The sequence below is a fragment of the Pituophis catenifer genome, unplaced genomic scaffold (assembly GCF_029215685.1).
Source record: "Pituophis catenifer annectens isolate HBS135680 unplaced genomic scaffold, rPitCat1.0.hap2 SCAF_2, whole genome shotgun sequence".
In the NCBI taxonomy this organism is placed as follows: Eukaryota; Metazoa; Chordata; class Lepidosauria; order Squamata; family Colubridae; genus Pituophis; species Pituophis catenifer.
This window is the reverse complement of record NW_027256882.1, coordinates 54,797,244-54,815,360: the sequence shown is the minus strand read 5'-3', so window position 1 is coordinate 54,815,360 and position 18,117 is coordinate 54,797,244. Positions and strand designations below refer to the sequence as shown.

Below are 18,117 nucleotides of genomic sequence, written 5' to 3'. Positions count from 1 at the left end.
CTCTGTTTCTAAGCCGAAGAGGCAGCGCTGTCCGAAGACGTCTCCGTGGTCATGTGACTGGCATGACTAAATGCCAAAGGCGCACGGAATGCTGTTACCTTCCCATCAAAGGTGGTCCCTATTTTTCTACTTGCATTTTTTACGTGCTTTCGAACTGCAGAAGCTGGGACAAGTAACGGGAGCTCACCCCGTTACACGCGAAACTAGGGATTCGAACCGCTGAACTGCCAACCTTTCGATCGACAAGCTCAGCGTTTTACCATTGAGCCACCGTGTTCCTTTCAATCCTTATTTATTTGATTGGAATTCAATCCAATTCCAATTAAATAATTAACAATGTTCAGGTTTTTGAACAAAATACAGTAAATAGTTGCCCATTGGTTTCTCTACATAGATCATTTGTAAAGTCACTGGATATGGCAATCCAGGTCACCACCAAATGACAGCAGAAAGAATTGTCTGTATTTCTTTGCTGCCAACTAATGATTGTACAGATCCTTTCACACCAGATCTAATACCTTTATAATTTGTTATGGGATCCAAGCAATTCTTCAAAAACATCGAACAATGTACACTATAACATTCTAATACTATTTTCATTTTCTTTTGCAATTAACAGTGCTGTGGCTGCTGCTGCCTTGGCCATTTGATTTGTTAGTGACTGCATATTTCCAAGGACATCCCTTAGTTCTGGTGTCAATAACAACAAGATATTTGCTAATGTCATTTAATCTGATCTTCATAAATCAATCGTTTTGAAACAGTTGTAAAGCTCTGGATCAAGGGTGAAAACTATTAGTTCATAAGGTCACCCAGACAAATCTTAAGAGTTCCCAACAGATTTAAATACAATTCACGCACAACCCTTCATTTTCTCATATTCTAAAACTTTAGTATATATCATGAGCCATTGAAAATGGTATAACTGCAGGAATCCTCTAGAATATGATTGTGGCAATACCCCAAGCAGCTGTACCAAAATGTCAAAAGGGCTTATACAGCTGACATAAGCTACTCAAAACAGAATATGGCAGCACCTCCATAAATTTTCTTGCTCTGCCTAAGCCATGCTTAATTTAGATGTACCATATGTTTCAATCCTCCCTCACTCTTCCTGAAGCATCATCTAAGACAGAGCTGTGTTATTCTCTCTGACGGAGGGAGAGAAAATATACACCCCACAAACACCAAGGAACACTGAAGATTTTTCAAAGAAAGAATTACCATCCTTTTTTCTACTTCGGACGTTTGTTTGTTTTTTCCCTCCAAGTATCTGCCCCGTGGTTATTTTTTTAATCAATAAAGAACATGTCTGAGCTCAGCCAAAACTCTGACCAAGAGGACTTCTGTTCGGGAGAGATAGATGAGGATGAAATCTTAGCAAACTTATCTCCTGAGGAACTGAGAGAACTACAGTGTGAAATGGAAGTCATGGCTCCAGACCCCAAAGTGCCTGTTGGAATGATACAGAAGGATCAGACGGAGAAACCTCCGACAGGAAACTTTGATCACAGATCTCTTGTTGATTACCTGTATTGGGAGAAGGCCTCCAGACGAATGCATGATGATGAAAGGATACCAGTCACGCTATTACCTTCGGAGGTAAGGAACAGGAAATATAAATATTCTGCGTACAGGTGCTATTCCATATTTTATCACAGGGTTTGATGAGCATCTGCTAACATGCTGCTCTTATCCACACTTCCAATAAATAGGTCTTGAATTTAAGCAGATGTACGTACTTTAAAATAGGCTTTAGAATATTTTTTTGCATGTAGTAAACTAAAGCATGCTAATAATATATTTTATTATTCCTGCACTACACAGCAGGTTGAACCTACAAGCCTTTCCATGCTCTGTGATTTTATGGATTAGATAATTTTATGGATCCCTAGGATAAAATTTACATCTCCAGTCTGGTTAAATAAAAAATAGTCTAAAATACATGATATTCCACCATTTACTGTTACCTGATATTAAAATATAAATAGCTATTACTATCAAATAATCTTGAAATCTCAATCCAACTAACATATCATATTAATAATGAACATTCCGAAATGCTCTTTTTTAAAAACTAATTTTATTACATTTATATTCCTATTTACCTGTCTGAGTTCCTTCTGGGCAGCTGAATAAATTTGTTCAATAAAAATAGGAATAACAATAGCAATATTACTTAGATTTATATACCATAGTGCTTTTCAGCATTCTCTGGGCAGTTTACAAGTCAGCATATTGCCCCCATCTGAATCCTCATTTTACCAACCTCGGAAGGATGGAAGACTGAGTCAACCTTGAGCCGGTCAGGATCGAACTCCAGGGTGTGGGCAGAGTTTGCCTGCAATACTGCATTCTAACCATTGAACCACCATAATGAACAGTTATTAGATTAATTAAATTATGCAAACTAAACTGTTTCCTATATGGAGAAGAATATTTCACAAGATTTTTATCAGACAAAATCACAAAGATCTGGAAAAAAGTCCATAAGGATCATCTTCACCTAATAAAGCCCATCCTCCACAAAGAGCCAAGTGAACCTGCCTAAGTCATACTATCTGGACCTTCTTCTGGTGTCTTCTGATATGTCTGACTTCATCTCCCGTGAATTTTCTAAGTGCTACAACTCCCAGAATTCTTAGCAATGATCAAATTGAATAGGGAATTCTAGGAATTGAAGACCATGTATCTATAAGTTGCCATGGTTTGGAAACATCGACTAAGATCCTTAGAGAAAATGATATACAAGCTGTTGCACTTCCTAGGTTGTTTCTAATTGTTAGATATGTTTTAACTATTGTCTAATGATTTAGTGTCAATGAAACACCAGATATCAGTACAGAAGCAGTTGGGTGCTAAAGTGAAGTCTGATAATTCATGTATATTTAATCATATTAAAAGTGGATAATCCTGTTAATAGGATCACCATACTTTCATCATAATTTGTTTAGCAGATTTAACAGAAATTTTATTAAGATTATGTAATTATTTTAATTTAACTTGATTTTGACTTGATCAATTTTGGGAGGCAGGCAATCAGTGCAGATATCAAAGGTTAGTGAGTGATTCTCAGCCAGAAAAAGGATGAATACCCATAGTATGTACAATATAGAAAGATTTCACAGATTCCCAGTAAAAGGCTGATACTAGAATTACCAAACAGATACATAGAATTAGAATCTTTCACCTGGTCCTGATGAAATCTACTTTGATAAGTATTGTCTCAAAGGTGTTTTTTCAAAAGGCAATTGGACTATGTTTTTTCCTTCAGATTGGCAACTTTTAACACAGTTGTTAACAAGATGTAATATGCACATAACAAATTCTGCCATAGTTAATAATTTTTGTACTTCAGGATAATCCCACATAGAATTCAATACCATCATCCAATCTTGATTTACAAATAATTCCAGACTGAGAAGGAGTCTGGCTGCTAAGAGTGGTTGTAGGTGCTGTTAGCACAACAACAACAATAAGCCAACACCCCAAACTGAAAATTCTCTTCTTCGTAGGAAAAATATCCTCATGTTAATATAAAGCAGGAAGTTTTTGAAGTTCCTGAACTCACTCAGTTTCTGAATGCACTGAATCCAAATTCTCATAATGCAACGTGAGTTTTTGATCCTCATACAATCCAGAACCAGATTAGGCAGCTTGCGGCCTCCCATGATGCTGATGTTAGAGAAGAATGAAGCTGGGAGTTGTCACCCACTGCTGTTATTTTATACCCCACTTTATAACTCCTAGAATCCATACCAAGCAGTTTCCTGCATATCTTGAATAGCATCAGAGACAAGATCATCTCGGTGAGGCTCTTGAGGTACTCAATAACTAGACTGCCAAGAGGCCAATCTCATGCCATTCTCTGGAAGACATTAACTGATATTCCAGAGGTATTCAGTAAGTGTGTTCTGCAATAGTATTTAGCCTCTAAAAGGGCATTGCATATATCAGTTTATCAGTAAATTTACTGTCTATTTTGCTGTTGTTAGTTGCGAAGTCGTGACCCCATGGACAACGTTCCTCCAGGCCTTCCTGTTCTCTATCATCCTCTGAAGTCCATTTAAACTCACGCCGACTGCTTCAGTGACTCCATCCAGCCACCTCATTCTCTGTTGTCCCGTTCTTCTTTTGCCCTCAATCTTTCCCAGCATTAGGCTCTTCTCCAGTGAGTCCTTCCTTCTCATTAGGTGGCCAAAGTATTTGAGTTTCATCTTCAGGATCTGGCCTTCTAAAGAGCAGTCAGGGTTGATCTCCTCTGGGACTGACCTGTTTGATCGCCTTGCAGTCCAAGGGACTTGCAGGAGTCTTCTCCAGTACTATAGTTCAAAGGCCTCAATTCTTTGGTGCTCAGCCTTTCTTATGGTCCAACTTTCACAGCCATACATTGCAACTGGGAAAACCATAGCCTTGACTATACTTACTGTCTATGCACAGTGCTTAAAAAAATGAGTTTATGTAACCACTGAGAAAAGCACTTGAATTAAGAATAAATTGTACATGAGATACATTCTCTCATATTTGAACAGACTTGACTTTGTGATGGGAATAAGTTCACTTGATGCTCCCTTTTCTTATGAGGTAATTCTCAAATTAAAGCATAATCAAATGTACGAATTCTATAATAAGAGAGTCATGTTTTGTATTATTTCTCTCTTCTAAACTAGTCTTAGCAAATGATGCTTGGGGGTGCAGAGGTTCTGAGCAGGGCCGGATTTAGATGAAAAGAGGCCCTAGGCTATTCCACTTATGAGGCCCTTTCACCTATAGTGAAAGTGTAATTTTAATTTTGCTAACAATTTGAATGTAGGCCCCTCTTGATCTTGAGGCCCTAGGCTGAAGCCTAGTTAGCTTATAGGAAAATCCGGCCCTGGTTCTGAGTGATGATCCCTCCATTGAGCAGATGGCAAAGGAAAAGAGATTGGTGGAAGAGCAGAGAACAAGACTGAAAAATTATATCAGGGATGTTTCCAAATGGTATGCATATTTCAAAAGGGGGCAAGCACAAAAAGGCATATAAGCAGGATTATAACCAGGCTCGGGTTTTTATTCCGCATAGTATAAATATGTATCACTTCCAACTATACATATTTGCACAGTGGTTAGAATGCAGTACTGCAGGCCAACTCACTGCTCATTCCAGGAGTTCGATTCTGAGCGGCTCAAGGTTGACTCAGTCTTCCATCTTTCCAAGGTCGGTAAAGTGAGGACCCAGATTGTTGGGGGCAATATGCTAATATTGTAAACCACTTAGAGAGGGTTGTAAAGCACTATGAAGGGGTATATAAGTCTAAGTACTATTGCTAAGTGTTATTTGGCCCGATGGTTTACCATAAAGTATGCTCTAAAGAACATTCAGTATTGTAGACTGGTCCAGAAATTACCAGAATGATTATTTGGTGCAACTGCTACTCTAGCTCATTATTATTATTTTTTTTAAAAATCTTCTTTAGATGCCTGATTATTACTAGTTTTAAGTCAGTCCTCGTTTACAAAAACTAGGTTGAAACTAATGTGTACAAAAACCCCCCACCTCTGTTACTACTCATTTTTTAATACAGGAAGGACAATTGTGCAGCCCGCAATAATAGCAAATCGGCATTTTGTTGTCAAGAAAGTTAGCACACAGGCCTCTGAAATCTGGTTTTGTTAATGTACTATTGCTAGAAAGGAAAAAAGTTGGCTAAGGAAATGACATAATTTAGGGCTGCAGGTTACACATAAAGGCACTGAATTTAATTAATTTAATTTAATTAATTCAATTTATATGCCGCCTTTCTCCGAAGACTCAGGGCGGCTTACAATGCATTTTTTAAAAAACCATTATAAAAATATTTAAACATTAAAACATTAAAACCCATTCACACCTTTCATGGCTAGACCTCACACGATCGCAACAGTGAGATCAACGGCCCCAGGCCTGCCGGAATAGACAGGTCTTCACCGCTTTTCGGAAGACCAATAGGGTGGGGATGGTCCAGACCTCAGGAGGTAACTGGTTCCAGAGAGCTGGGGCTGCCACAGAGAAGGCCGTCCCCCGCAGGCCTGCCAGCCGGCATTGTTTAGCTGATGGGACCCGGAGGAGGCCAACTCTGTGGGATCTTACCGGTCGCTGGGAACTATGTGGTAGAAGGCGGTAGAAGGCGGTCTTGAAATAACCTGGCCCTGAGCCATGTAGGGATTTAAAGGTAATAACCAACACCTTGAATTGTGCCCGGAGACCAATAGGGAGCCAGTGCTCACGGAGAATTGGTGTAATGTGGGTACTGGCTGGGGGATTCTGGGAGTTGAAGTCCACTCATCTTCAAGCTACCAAGGTTGAGAAACACTGCCCTAGGGGATCACACAGCTGTGGGGCAGGCTGATGCCGTGGCAGCTTTCCCTTCATCTTTTAACTAATTTTAACAGTGTTTAATCATCCTTGCCTCCTTCTAAATTTTTAAATTTTAGATATTGTTCTTTTATAACATTTTATTGTATGCTGCCCAGATTTCCTCTCAGAGGGAGATTTTGTCTAAAATGGTATAGGGTTTCCTGCTTGGGGGTGGGGTGGGTTGGGCTGAGACAGGGGTGTCAAACTCAGTTTCATTGAGGATCACATCAGTTGTGTTTGATCTTGGGGGAGGGGGCTGGGGGGGTATGGCCAGGGTGGGCATGGCCAGCTCAACATCACTTGAAGCTCCATTTTTGGCCGTGATGGCCTCCTGCAGCCCTCTGCCAGTGAAAACAGAGCCCAGGGGGACATGTGCGGCCTCCCAGAGCTCCATTTTCACTGGCAGAGGCACCGTGGGCCAGTCCTTTCCTGTTTCCAGGGTGGGCAAGTTTGACACCTCTGGTCCCTTACAACTCAGTTATTCTGAGATGGGCAGTCCAAAAATCTGAAAAATAAATAAATATCTTAATGCTGATTATGTAAGTATATTATGATGCCTTTCTTGTAAATCTTCATAACAGAAAAACAAATTCATCAACCTTCTTAGTCTCGTTCAAATGATGTGGCAAAACGATTTAAAATTATTTCAGCTCTTAGCATTTTGTTTTATAGAGACCCTTCAGAGAATATTCTGAAGAAAATGTTGCCAATAGTAGCAGTGAAAAGCCAATGGCCAACAATGCTGCAAATGAAGACATAAATGATTACAAAAAGAACAAACAAATGGATCAGGAAGAGGAAGAGGAGGAAGAGGAAGAAGAGGATGAAGAAGAGGAAGAGGAGGAAGAGGAGGAGGAAGAGGAGGAGGAAGAAGAAGAGAAAATAGAAGAATCAGAGAAGAGAGATCTGGAAACAAAAAAACTTCATGAGAATGGCAAGAGCACACAGGAAACTACAGGATCATCATACACAGAATCGGGTGAAAAAGGAGAAAATGAAAAGAAAGTTTCAAAATTAAATATTCCCAAAAAATTAGCTCTAGACACTAGTTTTATTAAATTAAGTGCACGGCCTTCAGGAAATCAAACTAATTTAGAAGGGAGTCTAGAAAGAGTCCGGAGAAATGACCCAGAAACAACAGAACTCAACTTAAACAACATTGAGAACATCCCCAAGGAGATGCTAGTGGACTTTGTCAATGCCATGAAGAAGAACAAGCACATCAAAACATTCAGTTTAGCCAATGTTGGGGCAGATGACAATGTAGCTTTTGCTTTGGCCAACATGCTGCGTGAAAATAGGAGTATTATCACTCTGAATATCGATTCCAATTTCATCTCAGGTAAAGGGATTGTTGCCATCATGAGATGCCTACAGTACAACGAGAAGCTTACGGAGCTACGTTTCCACAATCAGAGAAGTATGTTGGGTCATCAATCAGAAATGGAGATTGCCAGACTCCTGAAAGCCAACCCTACACTTCTTAAGATAGGCTACCACTTTGAACTTCCAGGACCCAGAATGGTGGTCACTAATCTCCTCAGCAGAAACCTTGATAAGCAGAGACAGAAAAGGATGGAGGAGCAAAAACTGCAACAGTTAAAGCAGCAGAAAGAATTCATTGCCATGTTGGAGAACGGACTTGGGTTGCCTCCTGGGATGTGGGAATTGCTAGGAGGACCGATACCGGCTTCGATGATGCCTCTTTCAATGCAACCTCCAATGACAGCAGTTCCCAAAACCCCACCTGTTGGCCGAAGAAATGAACCTGCTATAAGAGAAGAACCTGAGAAGGAAAGCAGTAGTGACCTTCCCGCTTTCAAGACAGTGAAGCTCAAGAGGACAAAGCGCAAACCTTCTATCCAGGAATATGTAGAGCCAGCTGAAAAAACCAACCTCAAAGATGTGATTAAGACCCTAAAACCTATTCCGAGAAGGCGGCCCCCTCCTTTGGTTGAGACCACTCCAAGAGACAAGCTACTTAATGATATTCGCCAGAGTAATGTAGCTTATTTGAAGCCGGTAAGTATTGGGTGACTCAAGGAACAACCAATGTGTTGCAATATGAGTAAGTCCCTCTTAACTGTTGATTTGATTGCTGCTCTTAGAAAAGGCAGAAATAACAGCTGATAAAATATGATTAGTATTATAGGTAGTCCTCAGCTTATGACTGTAATGGAGCCCGCCCATTATGGTCATAAGTCATAATAGGCGTAAAGCAGGTCATCAGTTTTACTACCTTTTTTGCAATGATTGTTAAGTGAATATTGTGGTCATTAAACAAACCCGCTGTGTTTTTTTTTCCACCAAAACCTGGAAGTAAAAGTCTGGTTTTGGCAAACGTCGTATATCAGTCACATGATCATGTGTAAATGTTCATAAATGCCAATTTGCCAAGACCTGGAATGTAGTCATGGGACCACAGGAGTGGGGCTGGCCACCAAAACTTCAGAACTTGGTTGTAAGTACCTTTTGGAGTAGGGGTCTGTGGTAACTTTGAATAGACGTTACATGACCAGTCATAAGTCAAGGACTACCTCTAAAAGCTTTCACACAACAATTCAATTTTAGTTATCATATGATTTCTTTGCTTCAGCAGGGAGATAGGCAGCTTCATGCTCTTCAGATATTTTGGACTTCGGCTCCCACCCACATGGTTACAGGCAACAAATTATGGAAACCATAGTTCAAAAAATCTGGGAGACACCAGAGGGCTTCAAAAATTTTAGCAAGGGGTTCTCTGCCCGGTTGCTGGGTGGACGTGGCCATGGTGGGCATGGCCTAGTTGGCCTCTTACACCACAGTGGAAGGGGGCATTTTTGCCCTCCCCGGGCTCCGGAGGCTTTCCTCGAGCCTCTGGGAGGGTGAAAACAACCTCCCCAGGCTCCAGAGGCCCTCTGGAAGCCAGAAACAGGCTCATTTCCGGACTTCCCGAACTTCCAGTAGGCCTGTTTTTCGCTCTCCCCGAGCCTCCGTGCACACCCTGAACTTACCTGCATCCAAAACAGGCTGCACGGGGACTCCTGGGAGGGGACGGGAGGGGTGGGAGGGGCCAGCCAGCAGTGGATTTGGGAGTTCTCTGAACTGCACAGAATCTTAGCTAGAGGTTCTCCCGAATCCCTGCGAACCCCCAGCAGCCAACACCTCCATACAAGCCATTTTACAATAATATCTATAGAAAACAAAATTGATCTTTTCATATCCACCTGCTCATAATATTTTTTCCTAGAATAAGACTTTCTTTGACTAAAATCAAAGAATTTCCATGCAGACAAGCATTCTATAATGCTTAAATGGTTTTCTGTATGTTGGCCTGTGAATTTAGGAGCATTCTTATCAAGGGGTGAATGATCAATAGAAACAAGGAGGCAAATTAGTACATTTCTAAGTTGCAGATGCTTGGAACATGCCCATCAATGGTGACTACTAACATAAGGTATCCTTTTGCTATGTAATGATAACCAAAAATGAAACTGCAACACTTTGTAAGGATCTCTAATAGCATTATATGGGTTTCAACTTAAAGCATTTGAAGTACTGTATCCATACACGTCTCTCTGTTTCATGCATGCACCTGCATACCCTCAAGGAAGTAGATAAAAGAAAGCTAACAATTGGCTGCTTCACTGGGTTGATCTTTGCTTCTCTAGCTGCTGCATTTGAGAATGTTTACAAATCCTTCGAAGTTGGGACGAGGCTACTCCAATAACATATCTACTGAAAGCACTGTAGGAGATGAACTGCATTTTCTGCCACAATCCCCCTGTCAGCCTCCACCTTTACTGCTTTGGCTGCCATAAGAAATGGGAGGGGGAGAGTTAGGGGGCATGGGAGGGAAGCGTGTGGGAGGAGTTTTCAAAGAAACGAAACCGAATCTCTGAAGGGGCTATCAGACCAACCGTCATTGCGTTCCTGATGGATGACAATGCCAGACGTCCTTCCACCTGACCTCTGGGAGACCTTTGGATTGGATGATTGACGATGGACAGTGGGAGGGGGATGCTTTCTAGATGCAATTTCCACGCCTCTTGCTTAGTTTCAGCTTTCCCTGGGTTGCGTTCACTTCATTTTCTAGTAAAAGTACATTTCTCTATAAATAATGGAGTTTGGCTTATTCTTTCCTGGACTTTGAAGGAAGCACACCTGACACTAAGCTGAAACTCACTCCAGTCATCCCGGATAAAAACCGAGGGGACTGAAATCCAAATTATGTCAGACCAAGAGAGTGAAGAAGACCAGATGGGGGCATCGGGTTCTACGATAACTTCTCTTCAAGCAGAGAAAGAGGCTGCTGAATGGTTGGAAAAGCTCCAGCTGAGAGAGGAGCCTGAGGAAGCCAGATGGTCGAAAGGAGTAGGAAGACTGCTGGACTGGGGGGGGACCCCCCCAGGGAGTAACCAGCTCCAGACCCCGTAAGAAAGAGGCAGTGTGGCTGCAAGAGCAAAAGGAAAGCCTCATGTTGGCACAAGCATTGCAACTTCTCCGTGATGTTGAGGAAAGCCGTGAAAGCCGTGAGTCTTATGGGTTCCCTGTGAAGAAGGGAGGAGACGGCCCCAAGGGGGAGCCAGAAGAGACAGCCTGTGGGGGAGAGGAAGAAGAAGCTGAGGAAAGAATATCTCAGGCTTCTGCAGCTCAAGTGAGGGATGCAGCAGGCCAGGGACCCCCAGCCTTGCAGCCCCCCCCCCCCGCAGGTGTAAAAAACCAAAAATCCCCCCCCATCCGGGAAATATGATGGGAATCCGAAGACCTTGGGGTATTTTTTGACCCAAGTGTGGAACCACATGCAGGACTGGGGGGAGGACTACTTATCAGATGCCGCTTAGTGAGATGCGTCACGAACGCCTTAGAGGGAGTAGCAGCTGACTGGATGGTGGTCCTCCACAATAATAACTCCCCTTTGCTGAGGAATTACAACCAGTTCATGGGGGCTCTTAGGAGGCGGTTTGAAGACCACCTAGCTGAACGGAAGGCGAGACTCAGAATGAAGGGCATCCAGCAGGGCTGGAGATCTGTGGCAGAGTATACCCAAGAATTTCGCGAGCTGGCACCCTACATGACAGGGTGGTCAGAAGTGGCTCTACTGGAGAGCTTCAAAGATGGGCTGAATGAAGAGATATACTAGGACTATAGAGGCCGGGGGGTCCCTGAAGACTTGCAGAGTTGGTATATAGTAGCTGAGGATGTGGAGATCGAGCTGGCCCGAGGAGGGCATGCAGGAGACCAGTCATCCTCCTTTTACCGTTAAGAAGCACCAAAGATGGCTGAGGGGAGAGCAGAACTCAAATCCAAATCGAAGCCCTTCACCTGCTTCAATTGTGGAAAGGAAGGAGATCGGGCTGCCAAATGTTTCTCCAAACCAGTGCCAAAGGCTGCTGGCTCGGGACCCAAGAAGGCCAACAAAATACCCGCAAAAACCTGCGGCATTGCTCTGAAAGGAGAAGTCATTGAGTTCCCTCCCCGAAACCAGGGTGAGCTGGGAACTCTGACCACCGACGACAACAGCGGGACGGATTCCGATTCCGACTCCAATGATCGGGTGAGTCACACAGAGGACCCCATGCTCATCCCCATAGAAATAAGGGTACCATCTGCAGGGACACAGGTGCAGATGTTAGCCCTATTAGACTCTGGATGCACCAGGTGCATAATCAGCCCGAAGGTGGTGGAGAAAATGGGCCTGAGACTTAAAACGTCAAAAAGGCCCATTGCGTTCTGTCAGTTGGACGGATCAATTGCAGGAGGGGGCCCAGCCAGCTTTGTGACCAAACCCATTGAAATGCAGTTGGGAGACCATGTAGAGAACCTCAGATTTATTGTGGCCCCGGGCATGGAACAACCCTTTATACTTGGACTGCTCTGGCTCCGTAGATGAACCCATGGGTTAACTGGAAGATGGGGGTCTTGCGCATCCGCGCCGGAAAACTGAGACTAGAGAGGGAAAAAAACCCCCTGGAGGATGGTATAAAACCCGAAAGGGCAGAAGTGGCAATAGGCCACATCGAGGGGGAGGAGAAGATTCCAAAGGAGTATTGGGATCTCCGTGAAGTTTTTAGTGAAAGGGCCTTGGATGTGCTGCCTCCCCACAGGGCTACAGACTGTACCATTGAAATATTCCCTGGGGTGAAGATCCCTAAGCCAAAAATCTACCCCATGACCCCTCGAGAATTAGGGGAATTGCAGAACTTCATTGATAAAAACCTAGAATGGGGGTTCATCCAACCAGCCAGACCCAGAGTGGCGGCGCCGGTATTGTTCCGGGAAAAGAAAGATGGCTCCTTTCGCCTGGTAGTTGATTACCAAAATTTGAACGCTATTTGCTATTTGCGTGGAAAACGTTTACCCCCTGCCACTCATGAAAGACATGTTAGCGCACTTAGGAAAGGGAAAAGTCTTCACTAAACTTGATTTACGATAGGCATACTACTGAGTGAGAATTAAAGAAGGGGATGAATGGAAGACAGCATTTAATTGCCCACTGGGATGTTTCCAGTTTAGAGTGCTCCCGTTTGGGTTACAAGGAGCCCCTGCTGTGTTCATGCAATTGATAAATGAAGTGTTACACGAGCACCTGTATAAGGGGGTGTTGGTCTACTTGGATGACATTCTTATCTACTCTGAGAACATGGACGACCATGTGAAATTGGTGCGAACTGTCCTGAAAAAACTCAGAGCTGCTGAACTATATGCCAAACTTTCTAAGTGTGAGTTTCACCAAAGCAAAATTGATTATCTTGGGTATCGCATATCGCATGAGGGGATAGAGATGGACCCTGGGAAAGTTCGGGTGGTACTGGAATGGGCAGCACCACGCACCCGCAAACAACTGCAGAGTTTCCTGGGATTTGCAAATTTTTATAGACAATTTATCCCCTCGTTTGCCAAAATCACATTACCAATAACAAATCTTCTGAAAACTAAAGGTGAAGTAAAACCAAGGCCCTCACGACCACTTGAATGGACCATGGACTGTCAAGCCGCATTTGAAAAGTTGAAACGGCTGTTTGCTGCTGAACCAGTACTCAAACATCCAGACATGGAACAGCCTTTTGTAGTACAGGCTGATGCGAGCGACGTAGCTGTGGGAGCAGTACTTTTGCAAAAGAATGCAGAAGGGGAACTACAACCCTGTGCTTACATGTCCCGAAAATTATCAGAAACTGAAAGGAGATGGGCCATATGGGAAAAGGGGGCTTTTGCAGTTGCATTGTTAACGTGGAGACAATTTCTAGAAGGAGCAAAGCATCCTTTCGATCATAAAAATCTGGAAGCGTTGAAAACACTGCGTAAACTGTCACCAAAACAAGTTCGTTGGGCCCAGCACTTCAATTGCTTCAATTTCACTCTACACTACCTTCCTGGTGGAAAGAACTTCATGGCGGATGCACTCTCCAGATTGCTTCAATATAACAGCAGCAAGAAGGAAGTGGTTCGACCTATCATCCCTTTGACACAATTAGCAGCACCAGTGACTACCAGAGCGCAGACAAAGGCCGAGCCAGGGCTCTTGGGCGATTTGCTTCAGAAACTACGAGAAGCCCTGGAAACTGACGAATGGTTTAAAACCCACTCAAATGAATGTACACTACGTGATAGTCTAGCTTGGATTGGGGCAAAATTGTATGTCCCTGCCAGTGTAAGAGTAACAGTGTTGCAATACGCTCATGACGCCAAGGCGGCGGGACACTTTGGATTTGTTAAAACTCTACATCTCGTTAAAACACAATTTTGGTGGCCTGCACTCAAAAAAGACATAGAGGCATATGTGGCTAGCTGTCCAGTGTGTGCCTCAGCTAAAAGACCTTCGGGGAAGCCACCTGGGTTACTTCAAAGTGTGGCAAGGCTGAATGCCCCTTGGAAAGAGATATCCATGGATTTTATTGTGGACCTATCAGAGAGTGAGGGGTGCACCGTCATTTGGGCAGTAACGGAGTTGTTTTCCAAACAAGTACACTTCATCCCCTGTTCAAAAATTCCTTCAGCTAAAACCCTTGCAAAATTGTTTATTCGTCAGATTTACCGACTACATGGAGCTCCAAAACATATAATTTCGGACAGGGGTGTACAATTTACTTCCAACGTTTGGAAGGAATTTTTACGGTTGATAGACTCCGCCCAGGGGCTAAGCTCCACCCACCACCCCCAGACTAATGGGGCTTGTAAGAGAATCAATTAGAACAGTATCTGAGATGTTATGTAAATTACCAGCAAGACAATTGGGTGGACCTGTTGCCATTTGCGGAGGTGGCATATAATAACTCCATAACAGCAGCACCGGGTTCACTCCATTTAAGGTAGCATCGGGTCAGGAATTTGTGCCGATCCCCGAGCTACCACAAGATGACCCACAGAACCCATCTTTGATTGAGTGGATTGAACAGCTAAGGAGCACTTGGGCAGTAACTCGAAAAGCTTTAGATGATGCACACCGAGCACATAAGACCCAAGCTGATAAAAGAAGGTCCCCTGCACATGTGTATAAAGTGGGCAACAGGATTTATCTTTCCACCAACTACTTACAGATCTCCCAGAAATAAAAAAAGCTTGGACCCAAGAATGTGGGTCCTTTCCGAGTCACTAGACTTATTAATCCAGTAACAGTTGAATTGGAGTTGCCAAAAACTTTGAGATGAATCCACCCTGTGTTTCATGTTAGCTTGTTGAAACCAGAACACTCGTCCCCTTTATGGCCGGGCCAAGACTCCCCTCCGGTCCCCATACTGATAGAAGGGGAGCAACATTTTGAAGTTAAAGAAATTTTAGACTCTAGGAAGCACCACAGTAAAGTGCAATATCTGGTGGCCTGGAAACATTTTCCTTTGTCTCAAACTGAGTGGGTGAATAAATGTGATGTGCGGGCCCCAAAGAAAGTACAGCTGTTTCATACCAAATATCCTGATAAACCTTAATTTCTGTATTGTATTTTGTCTTCCCTTTTCCCTTTTCTTTTTCCTATTTAGGACTAACGTCTTTTCTGCAGAGGGGCTGAATGTCAGCCTCCGCCTTTACTGCTTTGGCTGCCATAAGAAACGGGAGGGGGAGAGCTAGGGGGCATGGGAGGGAAGCGTGTGGGAGGAGTTTTCAAAGAAACGAAACCGAATCTCTGAAGGGGCTATCAGACCAACCGTCATTGCGTTCCTGATGGATGACGATGCCAGACGTCCTTCCACCTGACCTCTGGGAGACCTTTGGATTGGATGATTGATGATGGACAGTGGGAGGGGGATGCTTTCTAGATGCAATTTCCGCGCCTCTTGCTTAGTTTCAGCTTTCCCTGGGTTGCGTTCACTTCATTTTCTAGTAAAAGTACATTTCTCTATAAATAATGGAGTTTGGCTTATTCTTTCCTGGACTTTGAAGGAAGCACACCTGACACCCCCCTTCTCATTTACACAGCAGGTTGGGTTTCATATCGAGCAGCTCTGGATTCAATGTCTCTCTTTAGATTGATTGGGATGCCTCAGAAGCTCTCACATGGGGCAAGGCCAGTATGTTGCACCTGTTAATGAGTGAAGTCATTCCCCAGTAGTAAATTATGCCACCCTCAGAGGTGCAGATATAAGTTTCCAAGGTCAAAGTCAAGCAGTATATACTAGTACAGCCAGTGGTAGTTCTTTGCACTATGGCATTATGGGTAAATTGTCTTTCCAAAAGAGAAAATGTAGGAAAACCCTAGTCAGTTTCAAATGTGATTGATCAATCAATTGATTTATCTTCTGTCTTTATTATTTGCATAAATAACTTAAGGCAGTGAACATACCTAACATTCTTTCCCTCTTCTACTTTCCCCATATCAACAGTCCTGTGTGTGGTAGGGTTCGGCTGAGAATGACTGGCCCAAAGTCACCCAGTCAGCTTTCATGCCTAAAGCAGAACTAGTATGAACAGGAATTGCAAATCAACCCTAGCAAATAAAAATTATTAGTAATGATTATAAGATAAAAATTGCATTGAGACAAACACTCTACACAGATTTTGGTATAACTGAGTTTAAGTTCTGAATTTTGTGTTTAATGGGGGGATTAGTATATTATCTGGGAGGAATTTTTAAAATTTATCTTAAAATTTACAACTTATTCTAAATATGCATAGAAACAATACATTTCTACTTGCAAGTGGGAAAAACTTAAGGCAGTATTAACATTTTCTTGTTTGTCAGATTTTTAAAAAAACCTTAATTATTATTTTAAATTGCATTGAACTAAATCTGACACAAAAAAATGATGACAACTATTACGAGATTAAGGATTTTTACCAGATACATAAAATGTGATAAAACTGTTCCCAAACTCTTGTGTCCCTGATTTATTATGTTAAAGCATTTTAACATAATAAATACAAATACATAATAACATAATAAATACAACACTTTGTTGTACGGTGGAAACACAGTTTGGTGTGGGATACCGCAGAAATGTTTTACTTTTGGAACAGCAAAATCTTGGGTTGTTGAATAGCATTTCTCTGCAACCGAGTTACTTTCCAAGAAAAATACTTTAGCTTCACGGTATGTTTTGTTGCATAAGAGCTGCTTTGATGTTTTGCCAGAAAGTATGTCAAGAAATTGTTTTCAATTTTACTGTGTCTTTTACAACATTTATGCTGCTTATATAATTTAAAAGCTTTCTCTCTTTCTCTCTGGCCATTTCCTTCTCCAATTCATACATTTTATTACAATTCCCACACAGGTACCTGTTCCCAAAGAGCTGGAATAAAGCACCCTGTTCTGCTGAAGGAAAAATCTAGAAAAAGCACCAGACTATTCAAGTGTTGCTTCAGAGGGTTTCAGGAATTGATTCCTTCAGCTGGGTGTCATGAAGACATGGGAACAATGTTTAAAGCATGTGGTCTGTTGAAGTGATGATTGCTGACTTACGATCTCAAGCAACCAGATGTATTTTTATTTTGGGGAGAGGCAGAAATGGAAAGGGCTACTTCACCTGTCTCGTTTAATCATTGTGCCATCCCTGTCATCAGTTCGTCAGGAAAATGTACTGTCTCCATATGACCTTCTCTCCTACGTTTTACAGAAGCACATTGCGCATCCTGTTGTGGTATTATTGTTTCATTCTTCCACTCACCTGTAGTTGTGGGGCATACTCAGTGGTGGGATTCAAATTTATTTATTTATTTATTTGTTTAAATTTCTATACCGCCCTTCTCCAAATAGGACTCAGGGTGGTGCACAGCCTAAGTAAAAACAAAGCATACAAAATTTAAAAAACAGTATTAAAATAATTAGATATTCTGGCCGTAAATTAAAACAACAATAATTTAACAATCGGTTCTCTGCCCTAATGACCAGCTGGGTCGGCGTGGCTCGGTGGTCATGTGACCGTGTGAGTGTGGCCAACTCAATGTCACTCATGTCGATGGGCGCTTTGCCTTAGCTATTACAATGTAATACGGGGTTATCCAGAAAGGCAGTTTCTGTAAGCAGGGCAATAAAGATTAGACTAGAAACAACACCAGAATGTTTCCTTCCTGCCTTCCTTACAAGATTAGCCCTGTAAAGTGGAAAAAACAAAATAAGATTTCTTCCAACAAGAAGAAATCTCCGAATTGTCCGAACTGCTTAGAAAGTTAACAACCGGTTCTCCCGAATAGGTGTGAACTGGCTGAATCCCACCACTGGGCATACCTGCCAGTTTTAAAACCTTATCTTTTTGTTAATCACAACTAATTTTATTTTTGTTAAATGAAGGATGTTACAAGGGAAATAAACACCATCTTTCAGATGAATA

The 18,117-nt window shown here is 42.4% G+C and overlaps 1 protein-coding gene across 2 annotated transcripts; it reads left to right on the top strand.

The window, feature by feature from the left end:
• Positions 1-1,098: 1,098 nt before the first annotated feature.
• On the top strand, positions 1,099-18,117 carry LMOD3 (leiomodin 3). 2 transcript variants are annotated; one of them, XM_070936856.1, is made up of 3 exons: positions 1,099-1,602; positions 7,049-8,398; positions 17,062-18,117. In XM_070936856.1, exons 1-3 carry the CDS (start codon positions 1,309-1,311, stop codon positions 17,086-17,088), a joined length of 1,671 nt encoding a protein of 556 aa, XP_070792957.1. In that variant the 5' UTR covers positions 1,099-1,308; the 3' UTR covers positions 17,089-18,117. The 2 variants fall into 2 exon arrangements, with proteins under 2 accessions (XP_070792957.1, XP_070792958.1); XM_070936857.1 differs by lacking the exon at positions 17,062-18,117 and adding an exon at positions 15,334-15,682.

Coding starts and splice junctions, on each gene's coding strand:
- LMOD3 (XM_070936856.1), top strand. CDS start 1,309: ATGTCTGAGCTCAGCCAAAACTCTGACCAAGAGGACTTCTGTTCGGGA. Junction 1,603..7,048: donor TCACGCTATTACCTTCGGAG/GTAAGGAACAGG, acceptor TTTGTTTTATAG/AGACCCTTCAGAGAATATTC. Junction 8,399..17,061: donor ATGTAGCTTATTTGAAGCCG/GTAAGTATTGGG, acceptor ATTCCCACACAG/GTACCTGTTCCCAAAGAGCT.